The sequence below is a fragment of the Alosa sapidissima genome, chromosome 17 (genome assembly GCF_018492685.1).
Source record: "Alosa sapidissima isolate fAloSap1 chromosome 17, fAloSap1.pri, whole genome shotgun sequence".
NCBI classification, from domain to species: domain Eukaryota; kingdom Metazoa; phylum Chordata; class Actinopteri; order Clupeiformes; family Clupeidae; genus Alosa; species Alosa sapidissima.
In genome coordinates this window covers 27305804-27321686 of record NC_055973.1, presented here as the reverse complement: position 1 = coordinate 27321686, position 15883 = coordinate 27305804, and the positions used below count along the sequence as shown (strand labels likewise).

General features: G+C 41.1%; 2 protein-coding genes across 4 annotated transcripts in view; one reads left to right on the top strand and one right to left on the bottom strand.

Moving 5' to 3' along the window:
- plppr5b (phospholipid phosphatase related 5b) overlaps positions 1-11756 on the bottom strand; it is a 69189-nt gene extending 57433 nt beyond the window's left edge. For both annotated transcript variants that reach the window (XM_042068759.1, XM_042068760.1), the window contains exons 1-2: positions 11571-11756; positions 3337-3400 (exon numbers count right to left, since the gene is read on the bottom strand). In XM_042068759.1, the coding sequence (XP_041924693.1) occupies positions 3337-3387 (51 nt within the window). In that variant the 5' untranslated portion in view covers positions 3388-3400; positions 11571-11756. The remainder of the gene's footprint in view (positions 1-3336; positions 3401-11570) is intronic.
- Positions 11757-13085: 1329 nt separating this feature from the next.
- Positions 13086-15883, top strand: part of LOC121688868 (2-lysophosphatidate phosphatase PLPPR4) — a 23549-nt gene continuing 20751 nt past the window's right edge. The window contains exon 1 of one of the 2 annotated variants that reach the window (XM_042068789.1): positions 13086-13173. Coding sequence is in view for 1 of the 2 variants with exons in the window: in XM_042068788.1 (XP_041924722.1) it covers positions 13916-13993 (78 nt within the window). In the remaining variant the exon portion in view is untranslated. Of the gene's footprint in view, positions 13174-13539; positions 13994-15883 lie in introns of those variants that run through there. The other variant, XM_042068788.1, reaches the window with a different exon arrangement.

Below are 15883 nucleotides of genomic sequence, written 5' to 3'. Positions count from 1 at the left end.
ATGTCCTCTGATGGCGTTGGCATCGCAAACATGCCAACTCATTCCGGGGGGCTAGTGAGCGCCTCTGCCCAGCCAGATTAATGAGAATCAGGCCGGTGGGAGCGATGACTGGGCATTTCATTAGCAGCTGAAACACAAACAAGTCTCTTTCCCACACAAGCCCTTCTGCCTGCCTGTCAGATACCAGGCTGGACTTCATGCCCACTATCCACTAAAAAATTGCCCAAGCCCAATTTCATTATTATCATTTTTTTTAAAGGTTCGGTCGAATAATGCATTAGCGAGGCAATAAGAGTAAGCTATGTATTGATCCAACTCAGCAAACCCATCTGACAGTGGTTTTAATGAGGCAACTTGTCAACAGTCAATGTAGACCATGGATTTGTTAACATATAGATAATTATATCTACTCATTAGCTTGAGGTTAACATATAGATAATTATATCTACTCATTAGCTTGAGGTTGTTGACCTTCCACAATCGTTGTTGTGTTAACATGTAAAGAACCAAATGCTCAGTGTGGTTATTGGTACACTAACCGAATTTCGTCTGCATGCATGCAGTATTTGAGCACAGGATATAGTGATATTTGAACTGTGAAGCCTAACATCCAGGCCTTTATTAAGGCCACCAAAATAGCTTCCAAAGGAATCACATCCAGTTTGCAGCACCTGTCCGCTTGAGCCACTGCATTTGTGATGCAACTGATCAACGTGGCACTGTCCCGACACAACCCCCTACCCCACCCCCCCACAAACAAACAGGCTTTCAGAATGGGGCTGCATGCAGGAGGGATGAAAAACACCAAAGAACAAAATAACTCTCCTCTAACGTCTGACTGAGGGAACAAAAACAAGAGTGACAACAGAAACCAAAAACACGAAGGAGAGCTCAAGGAGGGACAAACAATGAAAACAGGAGGAAAAGAGAGGAAGAGAGAGAGAGAAAAGAAACTAGACAAACAGAAAGGTAGGCAAGAGAGAAAGGTGGAAAAAGAAAGATGAGCAGAGCATTTGGGGATGGGGGGGGGGGCAGGCTCTTGGGTCAGTCATTGCATGCTAGTCTTTTGATTGACTGCTGCGAGACTGCTGCTGTGTGTGTGTGTGTGTGTCTGTGTGTGTGTGTGTGTGTGTGTGTCTGTGTGTGTGTGTGTGTGTGTGTGTGTGTGTGTGTGTGTGTGTGTGTCTGTGTGTGTGTGTTTGTGTGTGTGTGTGTGTGAAGTACACTAGGTCCTGGGAGTAGATGATTAAAGGTGATGGCACTTCACATGCCCACACTAGGATGCTTTGTTCCTGTTTACATGACTGTTTACTTATTTATGTGTCAGTCCTAAATCCATTATTTATGTTTTCTAATCCAGTGGGACTAGCTTGCTTCTGTCTCGTGTGGCCTGTGGAAAAATCTTCTCTTCGATTATTTTGTCTTATTTCACAATTTCTAGACCACATATTGAAAATGTCAGTTTTATATATTTATATTTCCTTCAATTTAGATAGTTTTCCGACATGATTTCCTGTATAGCCTGACTAGCTAAGGACCTTGAAAGCAGGTGTAGGTGAATTGTAGGTCAATATCAGTATTGATTTCCATTGGCTGCTGCCGCTGGTCTTGCAGTGTGTTTATCCCTGACCCCGCTACGTGCAGTTAGCCATCAACAGGCATCCTCTGTAAACCTGTTGCCGTGGGAACGAATGAACTTGGAATCATCCCTCATGGACATCCTCTTTCGTCCACTCAAAGCGACACTCACAGGCTGTGGCCAGCCTTGAAGTGGACCTGATTGAAACCGGTCACTCCTACAGTCTTCCTGTCTATATCCCACACAGTGCTTTAGCCTGCCTTCTACTAATGACCCACTAGAGGGCACACAAGAACTATACTCTGACCGTGACTGGGACACAATTAAAATATTGTTTTAAGCAACACTATATATTTTTTACATTGACGAATGTTTTTATGTCAACTCAGTCATATGTCATTATCATTGGCCATATGCACTGTATATCATACGAACTGATACTGTATGGCATGTTTTCACAACAGGACATTGTCATATCTATTGTCAAAAGACACAAGGGTCTTGTAAGGTAGTAAGCTTGCTAGCTTTAGAGCAAAAGTCCTTACTGTTTTATCTCAGACACTGATCATACATATCACATTTCAAATTATTTCTATGGTAAAACATCAATGATACTCCTAGGTCCTACCACCCAATATAAGTAAGTAAGTATAAGTATATATACTCTTTTGATCCTGTGAGGGAAATTTGGTCTCTGCATTTATCCCAATCCGTGAGTTAGTGAAACACACTCACCACTCAGTGAACACACACTAATCCCGGCACAGTGAGCTGCCTAATGTGATGTAATGTAATATAGTTTCAAATACATACTCATGAACATATCACATGAAGAACAAGGCATCATGTGTCATACCACAATCACAATTCTTTAGGGATTCCCTCCATTTTACTGTAACGCCATAGTTAATTTGGCATCTGCATTGCTTGTGCAAACCCAATGGGAAGTGTTTCACACTAAGGTTTGTAATAGCTTCTTGGGGCCTGGTTGCGAAGCACTCTCATTTAGTTTAATGTCCTCTCCAAATTACGCAGAAAACGGAGAGCTTCATTTCACACCTATTCCGGGGCCATTAATCCCCCCCCCCCCCACTTCCCCACCGTATCCCCTGGAGATGAGCCCTTTTGTGACGTTGCTGCATGACTCTGTGGGGGGAGTAATGAGCTCTGATTGCACACCAATGTTTCCTTTTCCAGGTGAGAATCAGACTCATAATGGCTTGAGCAGGCTTAACAGCTGACTGCTTGCTTAATTCTCTGTGACATTTACACCTACATTATTTGCAAACTTTCCCCCTCCAAATAGATGTGGCATCTGCTGATGCTGTCTGCTCTGATACTATGATGCTCATGTGTGTTTGTGAATGGGAGAGGTGGTAGTGATGGCTGGAGTGTGTGTGTGTGTGTGTGTGTGTGTGCGTGTGCGTGTGCGTGTGCGTGTGTGTGTGTGTGTGTGCGTGTGCGTGTGCGTGTGCGTGTGTGTGTGTGTGTGTGTGTGTGTGTGAGTACGTGTGGTGCAATTACCAAGAACTGAGAAGGTCAACACATGCTTGACTGTGATCAATGAGTCAGCAATGCATGAACGAGAGAATGACATCATGATTTAAATGAGATCGATCTGTTTACCAGACAAGCCTCTGTTGGAATGATTTTGTTCTCTGCACAACAAAAACAAAGTACTTACTTCCACCTCTATTGATCATCTTGCTATGGAGCAGAAGAGTTTTAACAGTGAACTCAAAATAAGAGGATCTTACCTCGAGCAGAATGTACTTGTACGTTTCCCAGCGAGTCTTGTCAAATGGCATGTTGCTGTGAGGCCTGCGGAATGCATGTAGTCAATTAGCAATCTACTGTACTGCAAACCTATTACACAACCAGACAAACGTGTAAACACAACAAGGGATTTTCATGCACTATACATGTATATCAATTTCTAATCCAACAAATCCATGTTTTGTTTTCAAATGAAAGTTTTTTTGCAGATCCTTTCTACAGTAGAATAATCTAGACTCTTGACACAATAAGAAAAAGACTGAATCTTTTAACAGTATTGTGCATGGATATCATCACAAAGGGTTTAGAAGTTATTAAACACTGAACAAAATAAAAACACACCCAAAATGTTCCAAAAGACTCAAAACACATGTAGTATAATTTTGCATTGAAAAATATTTCAATTTTCTTCAATGTCTTGAACACAATACACAGTATAACAGAAAAAGTGCCATAGGTATGTTTGTGTGGTTGGCAGACATCAAACCCACTAGATGGTGCTTGTCACCAATCTTTGAACACATACACACAAAAATGCAGTGGATTTGAATGTTACATAACATTTTGTGTATAAGTATAAATCTTATTAAGCAATCTTAAATACATATAATCTGCTAATTGAGAAATGACAAGTGTAAAATCAATGAGTTTACAATTAGAACATTGTTGTCAGCTGCATGAAAGACGCTACATTATAATTTTACTTTACAACCACAAGGGGGCATCCTTTCTTTTATGTATTAGAAAAGAAGAGCGTCTATGACTATGCAAATTTTCCTGTCTAATCTCATAGACTGAAGGTCTGGGCTGGATATGATTGAAGTAGAGATAAATTCAATGCAAATGAACACTGTCTATCTCTGTTCTTGTGTTCTTGTTCTCTACTCCTGCAAGATACAGCACAATCTGCAGGATCATATAACAGTTGTCCACTAGAGTGTGGTGTCATTCAATCTGGCTCCCACAATGTCAATATTTGTGGGAGCCAGCAATATATTGATGCAATATATATCATATTGCATGAAGGGTTATTATTTCAACAGACAAATGTGTCCTTTTTTTTAGATGGTCCTTGTTCAGATTGTCCTTGTACAAATGCTGTTCATTTCCAGTGAGTTCTCATGTTTAAATCATCCTTCCCAGCCTGTGTAAGATGACTGAGACAGATGATGCCACTTTAAGGCTAAGAGTTTTTCCTTGTCCTCTGCTTCACTCAAAGAGTAAACTGTCAGCATATGGCATTTTTGTGTCAGGGCCACCAGTTTAGTGGTTGTCAGTGCAAACGTCAGTGTCTGTTTATATGGTTTCTGCAGGTTTCAACAAGTTAAATGTAAGACTTTTTAAAGGCCTTTTTAAGACCATTATGAATGAAAGACCATCTTCCCACCCTTACTGGCATAACATTAAGGAAAATCAGCCCCAGAATTACTAGCATAGTAAATAAATACAGGCTGCAACGTTTGTATTGGTTATGAGTTTTAAACTGATCCAGTTTTAGTTTATGCCAAACTGTCAAATCTCTCGGTCACTGTTTAAAGTAGAAGCTGGCTGTTACTGACAAAACTTTTAAGCTTCAGTTCTGATGCTTGAAACTAATACAAGAGTTCTCTAACTCAATCAACTCAATTTATTTGTCTGTGTGACATGTGAGGCTGTCTGATACCCCATAAAACTAGTTGGAACAGTAGAAGAAACAATCTGACCCACTGACAGAAGAGAAGATGACAACTGTGACAGTTGAACTTTGCTGTCCATGCAATGCAGTTTAGAATCTCTGATGCTGACAAACAATATTTAAATTCTCTAGGTTCATTGCAATTAAGACCTTTTAAGATTTTTTAAAAAAATGTAGGCCCAGAAATAGCAAACGTTGGAAACACGTGCATCATAATGCATAAATCTCACATTTAGCACTCAATTAAGAATATTCAGAGTTTTCACCTGCCAAGAAGGCCACACTTGTGGCAGCATGCAATTTGAAACACTTTTATCTGAGATCTGCAGCTAAATTTCATGTTTCTCTTGGTGTCATGCGATATAGCATATGGTGCACTGTGCAGCATATGGGCCAATTATGCTTGTGGATTCTTCATGCAGACGTACAGTAGTGTTGCCTAGATGTGTCTTGTGCAGCCTATTCAACCAAGACACATCTAGGCAACACTACTACAACCATTCAACCAGGACATAAAACCCAGATATGCAATAAGGTTCCATGAAGTGTGTGGAATGTACACATGACATATTGGAAAAAGGTTAGAACCTCTCAGTGCAGATCTGGTAAAGGGTCAAATATTCAGGCAGATGGGCATGATTTTACGTTGGAGCGATCCCCAACAAATCTGCATCCTCTAACAGACTACTCAAGAGTTTGGAAAGATATATCCACACTCAAATCTACAAGAAAATCGTGGAACCTAATCTATTATCTACATGTATCTATTGACTCTCTGCACCATGTTTTCTCTTAATAAATAGATAACAGATCTGAATTTAGCAGGTTCCAGGATTTTCTTGTTTGTAAATAATAGTGAAATGTCTATAACCATTTGCATGTACATAAAATACCATTTTGAAAACTGCAGTGTAGAATCTAGTATAGCTTGCAGTACAGAATCAAATTCACAACAGATAAATGAAGTCCTACTATCACAAAGTGCAAATACAGTGCCAACAAGCCTGTTGATAGCCTAAGGGGAAACTATTCTGAGTCTCAGCTTTCCACATGGAAACATCATCTGTCCACCCACTACTGTATGCCATTAATGGTGTGTGTGTGTGTGTGTGTGTGTGTGTGTGTGTGTGTGTGTGTGTGTGTAGCTATCAAGCACCAAGAGATACACGATTAAAAATGGCAAAGCTTGAAAAGGCTTTGTTTCTAACATTGTTTTGACCAACTTGAGTAAGAGCGTTTAACAAAAACAAGTTAATGAAAACGGAGTTGGAAAAACATGAAGAAACGTATGACATAATAAAACAGAGGAAGCATCAAAAACCCTTCCTACTCATGAAACCAGCCCACAGAAGGGTTCACATCTCACTCATACTGAGTTCTAACTGGAAAATCTTTTTTACTGCGTCACAGTGCCAATCCTGTCACATAGGCTACAGTAAAATGTCTTGAGGTTACATCTAAACGTTCCTGTTAGCACTAGCATAGTGTAGAACCAAGAGAAAAAGCTAACAACATTTTAAAAATGTAAAGATCAATGCATTGTTCAGTAGGCAGGTCTAGGTAAAGTGATTGTGGCTGTCAAGAAACTCTACCTGGCACCTTCTAGTGTACATCCTTTCTGCAGCCATCACATTGACTGTAAAGCTATTTTTGTTACAGTAGTTTCTCATAGCACGAGCTTGTTATCAGCTGAAGTTTGCAGTACGTTTTCTGGCTTGCCTGCCACCATTCTCAGCACCACTTGTCCAGAACTTGTCCAAGGCCAAACTTAAACTCATGTGGTTGGAGGCAGGTCCAAGTGGCTTGATGTTTTTTTGGGCCCCATCATTGCCACCGTCAACTTCAAGGCACCTAATCCTAACCTTAACCCTAACCCTTGCCTAACCCTAGCACCTTCCAGGCAGCGCTGCCTTGAAGTCAACGTTTAACGTCCAAGTGCCCATGGGAATCAAGTCTGAATTCAGCCTGGTAATTTCCCAATCCCACCCCATCTCTGTCTCCCACTCGCGTCCTTTCACTCTTCATGGTGCTATTTAAATAAAAGCAGTCTAAAAAAAAAAAAAAAAAGTCTAAAAGTCTAAAAAAAAAAACTCATGTTGTTCATCAACATAAACAAATCTTAAAGGTAGGGTTCAGCTTTACTGGATGACATTGTTTTTGTTTGTTTGTTTGTGAAGAGAACACATGGAGAAGAGAAGGGTGTGTATCCTCTTATCCAACTCTGCAGTAGATGGCAAATAAGCTTATTTCCCAAAATGTTCCTTCAAGAAGCGCGGGACTGCAGCCAACCTCACTGGATGTGGCTGTGAGAGGAACATTGACCCCAGACTGAACAGGAGGGCAAATTGGACAAAGAGCCAAAGAAAACTTCCAAGGTGAACTCCGAAGTCAAGGTGCATCAGTGTCTGATCACACCATCCATCACTTTTTGAACAACAGTGTGCTGCTTGGATGACTCAACCGTTGAAAGAAAACCATAAAATACCCAGACTGGAATTGTCTAAAATGCATATTGTCAAATCATATCTTCCAGGACTGATGAGACAAAACATGAGCTTCTTGGCAAATCACAATATGTTCCCAGATCAAAAAATAAGCGTGTCCAAGAAAAGAACTCCATTCTTATTTTGAAAAACGGAAGAGGTGCAGTTATGTTTTGGTACTGCTTTGCTGAGTCTGGCCGATTTGTTTTGTTATTTAACATATTCTGTTGAATAAAAAGTAAACATCGAAGTCTAATTTACATGGAATAAACTATGATGAATGTTGAATACTTTTGTCAGTTTCAATTTATTTTAAAGAAAATTTGAGGGCTTTTCTTTTTCGTGGAAGGGTACTAACAATTTCAGCCATGACTGTAGGCTTTAAGAACAGTGTGGATATCTAGTGTAAGTACAACCAAACCTCACACCAATGAAATTACACAACTGTTTACTTTAAAATGTTCAGTTTACAGACCTTATCTTAACACTTTCTCACCAAAGTGTGTGCACACCTAAGTTCAATCCTGACATTTCTGAAACTTGTTCTAGGGACACCTTTGGAGTTCTGCTCTGGCACAGGCAGCAGATTGTAGATGTCAGACTATTGATTATATTGCACTCAGCACATTTATCCATGGACAGAAGAGGGCAAAAACCATTTACTAAATGCAGCACCTCTCCAAACACAGCAAAAAAAGTGGTGGTCCCCCATCCCTCCCCCCACAATTACATTTTGGTGAAGCACTTACACTATTTTCTCATCTCACCAAAATGAGTTAAAGTGCTCTGATCCCCTCCCCCATCCACTCACTCATTCGTGTGTATGAGTGGGTCACATGCTGCGAGTTAAACTAGGCTGTGTAAAAGTTTGAGCGTGCCTTGCATTAGCAGGCCTATCCAGTTTGGCCTCACTAACACTGACACAACAAATGTCAGACGGATAGATTAAAGTTTCTGTTTGCACTACTTTTGGAGATATTAACACAGAGAAAGAATGTGCTTCTGAATTCTATTTGTAGCATACCAATCAATCATTAAGCATGCACCTGGATATCACAAGGATAGAGATTTCTACAGTGGCTATACCATAGAAGCTAGCATTAACAACATGTTTAAATATCAGTGTATGAAGGACATCTGCCAAATATACACTTGGTTTAGAGTGATTGAGGAAACATGATACAATCTCTTAAGAAAGTAAACCACATGATCATCTCAGTGTATTGTGTATCTCTTGTTGGTCTTTGTAGACTTGATCAGATCTAAAATAAAGTTTTATCAACAAATCTCAAGAACACACACACACAAACATACATAAACATACATGCAAAATTTGTAGTGGCACCCATACACATGCTCAAACACACACACGCACGCACACACAAGCACACACGTGCGCACACCCATACACATGCTCAAACACGCACGCACACACACACACACACACACACACACATAGCATCTCTGAGGACCTCTGTTCTGATCTCATCATCTCTACTCCTGGTGAATTCCTCTGTGCTCATCCCTCTTGCTGTGTAATTGCGCCTGCAGCAGCCTTAATCAATTTCCATAGAGAACAAAGCGTCCAACACTGAGCCCCATGTGCCAGAAATGTGCTTAAAGTTGCCTCGTCTTCCAGGGAATACTTGCATGAGGAGCCCATGGCTTCTCCACTTGGACCCCATCCAGGTCTTTTGAAGTTCACCGCTCAGGGGAGCATGGCACTTCTGTATCATAAGATCAGTTGGAGAGACACCCCCCTTGCCTTACACAAGATTCTAATCAGAGTGATTTGTAAACACGTTGCTATCATGTGTTGGGTTTTTTTGTGGACATCTTCTATAGAGTAAGATGCCATCTTTCCAGCAAGTGTGTCTGTGTCAAATTGCTGTTAAGAATTACTACAGACTGACCTGAAGCGAAGGGGTGTGTCTTATCTGGATGATCTCTATGTCCTATACATACCTATACACCATGACCTGAGCTGAACTAGCTCCAATAAGATGAAGATGTTGAAAAGGGTGTGTGGATGTGCATACAGTATATCTGTGTGGGGTGTGTGTGAGGGGCATTACATTGTCTGTCTCTCTCTCTCTCTCTCTCTCTCTCTCTCTCTCTCTCTCTCTCTCTCTCACACACACACACACACACACACACACACACACACACACACACACACACACACACACACACACACACACACACACACAGGTAGAGCCATTTTACTCATTTTCTGTGTAGTATGTGAAATATGATGTGCGTGTTTTTTTTTCCTTTCATTTTGACAATGCCTTATATCTTTTGTCTCTGAGATATTTTATTTAATTCTGTCTATTACTTATACATGTAAATGCTTTAATATATTTTAAAGTCTCCCTCACAGAGCAAAGAGGACATTTCAGACATCTTTCATTGTATTTGCTGTAGCCTAAAGTGTGTGCTGATTGTAACACTGAACAGACACAATCAGCATTTGGTACTTTAACTTGAGAATGGATAAGAAGCTTCCTAAGAATGGACCTCCTGATATTGCCCCACTGAGACTTAATCTTGCCTAAATCTCAGCATATTCCTGGTGACCTACAGTTTGTGGTAAGGGGTGCATTTAGTCATTCTCACTCTGTTATTTGAGTGCATTGGTGACTGGTGGATGGTGACCTGTTACGGTGTGGGAAAGTTCAGAGATTAGGTTGGAACAATATTCACATTTTGATATTTATGTGACTCCTGAAATCTATTTTTCATTTTCAGTAACCAGATATAATTCTTCAACAAAATCATGAATAAAAGAAGAAGGGTTACATTGCCTAGTAGACAGTAGTGCATACACCTGTGAATTGAATGGCAAATGAGTTAATAAAGTAACAGAGGGGGGCTGTACAGTTCTCTCAGCTAGCATAAATAAATGACTAATGTTGCTATCAAAGGTTTTCAATGGGAAATGAAAACACTAATTCACTTTTATATTGTCTGGTTGGCAGGAATGATAAAAAAACAGCCTCCACCTTCCTTCTGCCTTCATACATACATAAACTCCATAACTGGACATTAACATTAAGTCCTCATTTCACATGCCCAGACGTATCCACTATTCCATACTGCTGTAGTACTCAACATCCTCCTCTATCCGCCATGTGCAACAAGTCAGGTTAACTGGGACAATGACAAAGCTCTAAACAAACATGCTGACACCTGCATCAGAAGTCCCATAGTCCTACAGAGCAGTAGTGATACAGTATGCATGACCATCCAGAGTGTTGTTTTTTCTTAGGATTGTGGGTCCTAGGCAGCAGAAATGTATCTGAACAGAAGAAAGTACTAAGGTAAAGTACTACATGATCACTGAAATATTCCTGTGGTGTTATGATGCACCAAAAAGTATTGAGAAAACTCTTACAGTTGACTACTTCACTGTATAAATAAGAAAGAGGTTCTACCCAGTATTGTATACAAACTAACAGGAAAGACAATATGAGGACTACAGGTCACCTAAAAAGTAGCGAGTCCGTGTATACTGTGCAGGTGTATTGTCCTCACACTGCACTATTAGTGGTATCAATATTTACGATAAAATACAATGTATGTCTCTGTAATAAAAGGAAAAAAAACGCTTGCACTTGCTTGTACTAGCACAGTGATCAGACAGTGATAATAACTTACAAGAGACATGTCACGACTCTGTAAATGCTATCCAATGGGAGTCCACTACAGATGACTCTATTTGTGAAACACAAATTCGATCCTTTAAAAGCAGCTGCAGCAAAGACAAACAAACAGGAACATTAAACACTCCAACACGACTTCATCGTGCGTAGCAGGAGAAGGATATTGCTGAGAATACAGACTGTTCTTTTATTTTTTCCGTACTAGCGATAATATCACATACCTTGCGGTGACGAAATAATGTTTTATATGGTGCATTGCTGTATTTTGCTTCTTGACGCAAAGATAGTGATTACAAGCTGCGCATTTATCCACCACACGTCCACAAATGATGACTGAGTGTCAATCGATAATTCCGCAATAGGATACCTGGTTATACAGGAAGAAGTCCTACCTTGGGTAGCTCAAGGAGTTTTAGCGACTCAACGACATCAGGACGTTACCTAGCTGTGCACTTAATAAATAGCCTGCGTGGTTATGTTCCCCCCCTCGTTCTCACTTGGTGTTGTTTATTTTCGATGCCTTAGGATGTTTACGGTCTGTGGAGAGAATACATATCTTCTATAGAAATTAAGGAAATTCACGAAGACTTTTAGGTACCTCGGCTACTGTTAGTAATTACTTTACTGCATGCGGCTTCCTCAGCATCGCGCAGGCGCCGCTCAAGTCTTCCCCTTCGCTGCGATGGCAACGGTACTTTCCTGGAAGTAGTTGCTCTCTTGCAGCACTGAATCGACTACTCATATCCATCCCCCACCCCCAGCCAGCCAGCTCTCGCAGCAGAGCAAATGAACAACAGGTATACTGTTCTCTAGCCACGCACACTGCATGAGGTTTCCTCTAACTGACTGTTGGACCAGAATTCCACATTAGCCCCTCTAAGGAGAGTTAAGTCTTGACGCCCTACAGAACACAGTCAAATAAACCTATCTGAACCTATAAATAGCAAAAAAGGTGGATGAACTATTTATAACAACAATCAACAGGTGCAGTAGGTTAGGCCTACATGTGGTGAAATAGTGCATTGCCTCGCAAACTTCCAGTCAGTCGTGTTGCGTAATGTAAAGATGTGACGTTCATAACGGCATTCCATACGCCCCCGTTAGACATTAGGCTATAAGGAGGAAACGAATGGTGAAACCGGAGAATGTGTTAAGAAATACCGACCGCCAACGTAAGCTATTGAACTGGCTTGTCCCCAAATTGTGCAGGGTGCCTACATTCTCAGCGGTAACTGAGTGGTAACTAGTCGTGTTTTAAATAACAGTGACGACGATATGTAAAGTCAACTGTTTTTCAGCACCTTGGTCAGCTCCACCAGAGCCGGTAGGAGGAGCTGGTTATGGTACTGAAACAGGTAGCCAAGAGACGAGAGCTCCATTTCATCTCAGTTTTCAACAGTGCAGTGACTAATTCCTCGACTATACAGTGCGTCTAAAAATCCTATAAATTAATAAAATAAAACTTAGTAGCCAACGTGCATTCATATTTTAATCGTCCTGTTAGACCGATTCTGGGATTGGAATGTACGTTCTTCGATGTTGTAAGAGAGAACATTCTCATTTATAAAACTGCTTACAGCATTTGTGTAATGAGTAGGTTTTCCGTACTACTCCACACATCGACGTCAAATTAGCCTGTCTTCTCTCCCTTGCAACTAGAAAAACTTGGCTCTGTGCCTAGAGGACCTATGATGAATTGAGGAAACTTGGTCGGAAAGATTTGGGTCTCTCTCATTGGTCTTTTAATTCCCATTGTACCAGGCATACTTTGGCTACCCACTTACTGTCACCAGTGGGAATCAGAGTAATTACTGTCTCCTTTGCCACTAATAGAAAGTCTGTCTAAACTAGTTTAAGGAGAGCTTGTGTGACAGTCCTTCATCAAACCCTCTCATATACATTTTCCTCAACTACAGACTCAGTCTGCAGTGGACCTCGTAGATCTGATACCAGTGTGTGAGCTTACTTTTGACCAAGTGGAAAAGATCCTGAGCTGTAAGTAGGACAGAGAATGTTAATGAGGATGCATGTATAATGCAGAACAGTGGCTTGAATGTCAGTGATCATTGCTTTAAAACGTCTAATTGGATGCATGCTTATAATTGTACGCTACGGTATTTGTGCAGAATGTGCTGATACACCCTCACATTGATACATGTAAGTGCCAGCACAGTTCGCCAAAGCGTTGTAATCAACTGACGAGCTGGCAAGACATGCAACTCACTTTCATCTTTATTGATGGGTATGATTTTAATGTTTTAGGAGGCGTCACGCTGAAGCTGTCATCTGTCCTGTTTATGTGAACAGCATGGTTTGCGTTGTGCGCTTGCGCTCCAGTGCTGAGGTCTCACGTTCGGCGAGTGTAAGAGAGAGAGTGAGAGAAGCAAAAAGGGGAGATAGGAGGAGAAATCTGTGACCATTCCTTCAAGCCGTTTTACCCTGTGGTCTGCTCCAAGTGTCTGAACGTGTCACCGAGAAATGTAGACCGAGTGTGTTCCTTGCATCTCTTATCTGTCGCGTCGTGCATACACGATTCGTGCATCGGAGACTTTGTGGTGATTACTGATTCTACATGCTGTAGAGAACCGCACCGTCCATCCTCTCGTCTCTAGACTGTAGAATGAAGCGAGAATCATTCGTTGTCGTCGCATGAGATTGTGTGACGAAGGTGGCTGCGGACATTTAAACACAACAGGTTACCGGTGTTTTCTCGAGAAAAGGGCTGAAAAGTGCCACCATGTCGGCGAAAGAAAGACCAAAAGGAAAGGTGACGAAAGACAGCGTTACCTTGCTGCCTTGCTTCTATTTTGTTGAGGTAGGTTTAATTGACATCTTAATTATTATAGAATTGTCGATAAATGACCATAACATACGGTTTTGAAGGGAATAGTGGTGTTTATACGGTGATGTCGGTCATTCACACAGATGGTGCTTTGGTCATTCGATGTCAGTCGGTATTGAATGAAATCATCGAATGGTGTCAGGAATTAGGTTAAATGTGTGACACTAGGTTAACGTCAAGTTCGTCGTCAAGAGCTTGCTTTTTTGTCATTGCATCAGTGTATCAGTATCAGTGATGATTTGTGTGCACATCCTTCAATATACACATGCATACACATATACCTGTATTGGAGTCAACAAATCTATTAGAGAAATACCTTTGTCATGGCGAAAAGGAATATAAAACTTGTAGTGCAGCAATGCTGTTTCTGAAGCTATTTACTAAACAGCTATACTAGTATTAAGCATAGTATGTGTATCTGTGTCATTTAAAGCCAAGTGTTTATCTAAACGAGCTTCTTCATGTCACTGTTTTTTTTTTTATCAAATTAGGGTGCTATGCATCCATGTCCCAATTTGCTTTTACACATCAAATATGTCCTAGTTTCATGGTTACATTGAATGCTTCATATCATAGAAAGTCAGGGTTTTCTATGATCATGGATCAACATCAATGCAATGTCTTAACCCACATTGAATTTCTTGGTGTTGAGAAAAGGTGTTGACTCATTATTGGCCTTTCTTCTTGTGAATATATGGAGTTTTGGTCCATGCATGTGCAGTCATGCCTGTAGGGAGGTTGGAATTCAGCTCCATGAGGGGGTGAGACATGCAGTTTTTCAGTATTGTGCGGACAACACATAAGTTGCCATGAGAGAAGGTTACATGTGAAGATCTACAATGTTTTGAGCCTGAAGGCTTTGGCCTCACCAGATGTGTCTGTCAGCATGATAGAGACAAGGGGACATATATCCATTGCAACTGACTAGTCTCCCTCAAAGTCTGGTCTAAAAACATGCTTCACGTCAAGGCTCCTACTTTTGTTCTTTGATCACAACACATATCTCCCACCTGCATCATTATTCACTACACATCACAACAGTAGAGACAGCCTGAAGACTGTGACTTCAAGTGAAACCATGAAAACATCATCACTATTTCATGAACAGTGTTTTTTGGTGGATGAAGAATATTCAGGCCCCATTTATTTCCCCTTTTGCTTCAGACAGTAGGCAGCCCCCAAGGATGCCAGCAATGAAACATAGAAGAAGTAATGAGATTGTTCCCCCTTACAATTAAGATGGGTCATAAGTTTCACTATGTTGATATTGTCGGCTTCCATCTCCCATCCATTACTGTTTATGGTTTGCCACAGGCTTTTTTTTCTCCATCAATTGCATATCTTGGCTTTTATTTGCATTAGTGACTGCATGGGGAAAGAAACAAATGACATTGTCCACCAGAAAACTGTTTTACTCTTGGAAAGGATTACGCCCCCCCCCCCCCCCCCCCCCAAGGAGTATGGGGGGAGGAGTATCAGCCTGGTGTTTGATGCTTCACTCACTGGGACCTGAACCACTGCTCTTTGACTAGGAAAGCTGCCCTCACCCCTCTCCCCTCCCTTGTCTCGTTGAGGAAGTGGAGCATATGTAGGCCAAGGGGACATAAAGAATGGAAGCAGTCAGGCCTTCAGACAAGGAGATAGGGGGAGAGAAGAAAGCTTACGAAGGATACTGAGATAAGCAAGCCCTCAGATGTGACAGTGTCGCTGAGGGAGATGCATGCCTCGCGACACTCATTCCTTCTACTCATTCACTCACTCACTCTCACTAATAATAAATTCCTTCACCTAGGGTAACCCTAAGATACCCCATGAATACTGACAGTGAGTTATCGATATACTGTATATATATATAGTGTAGTG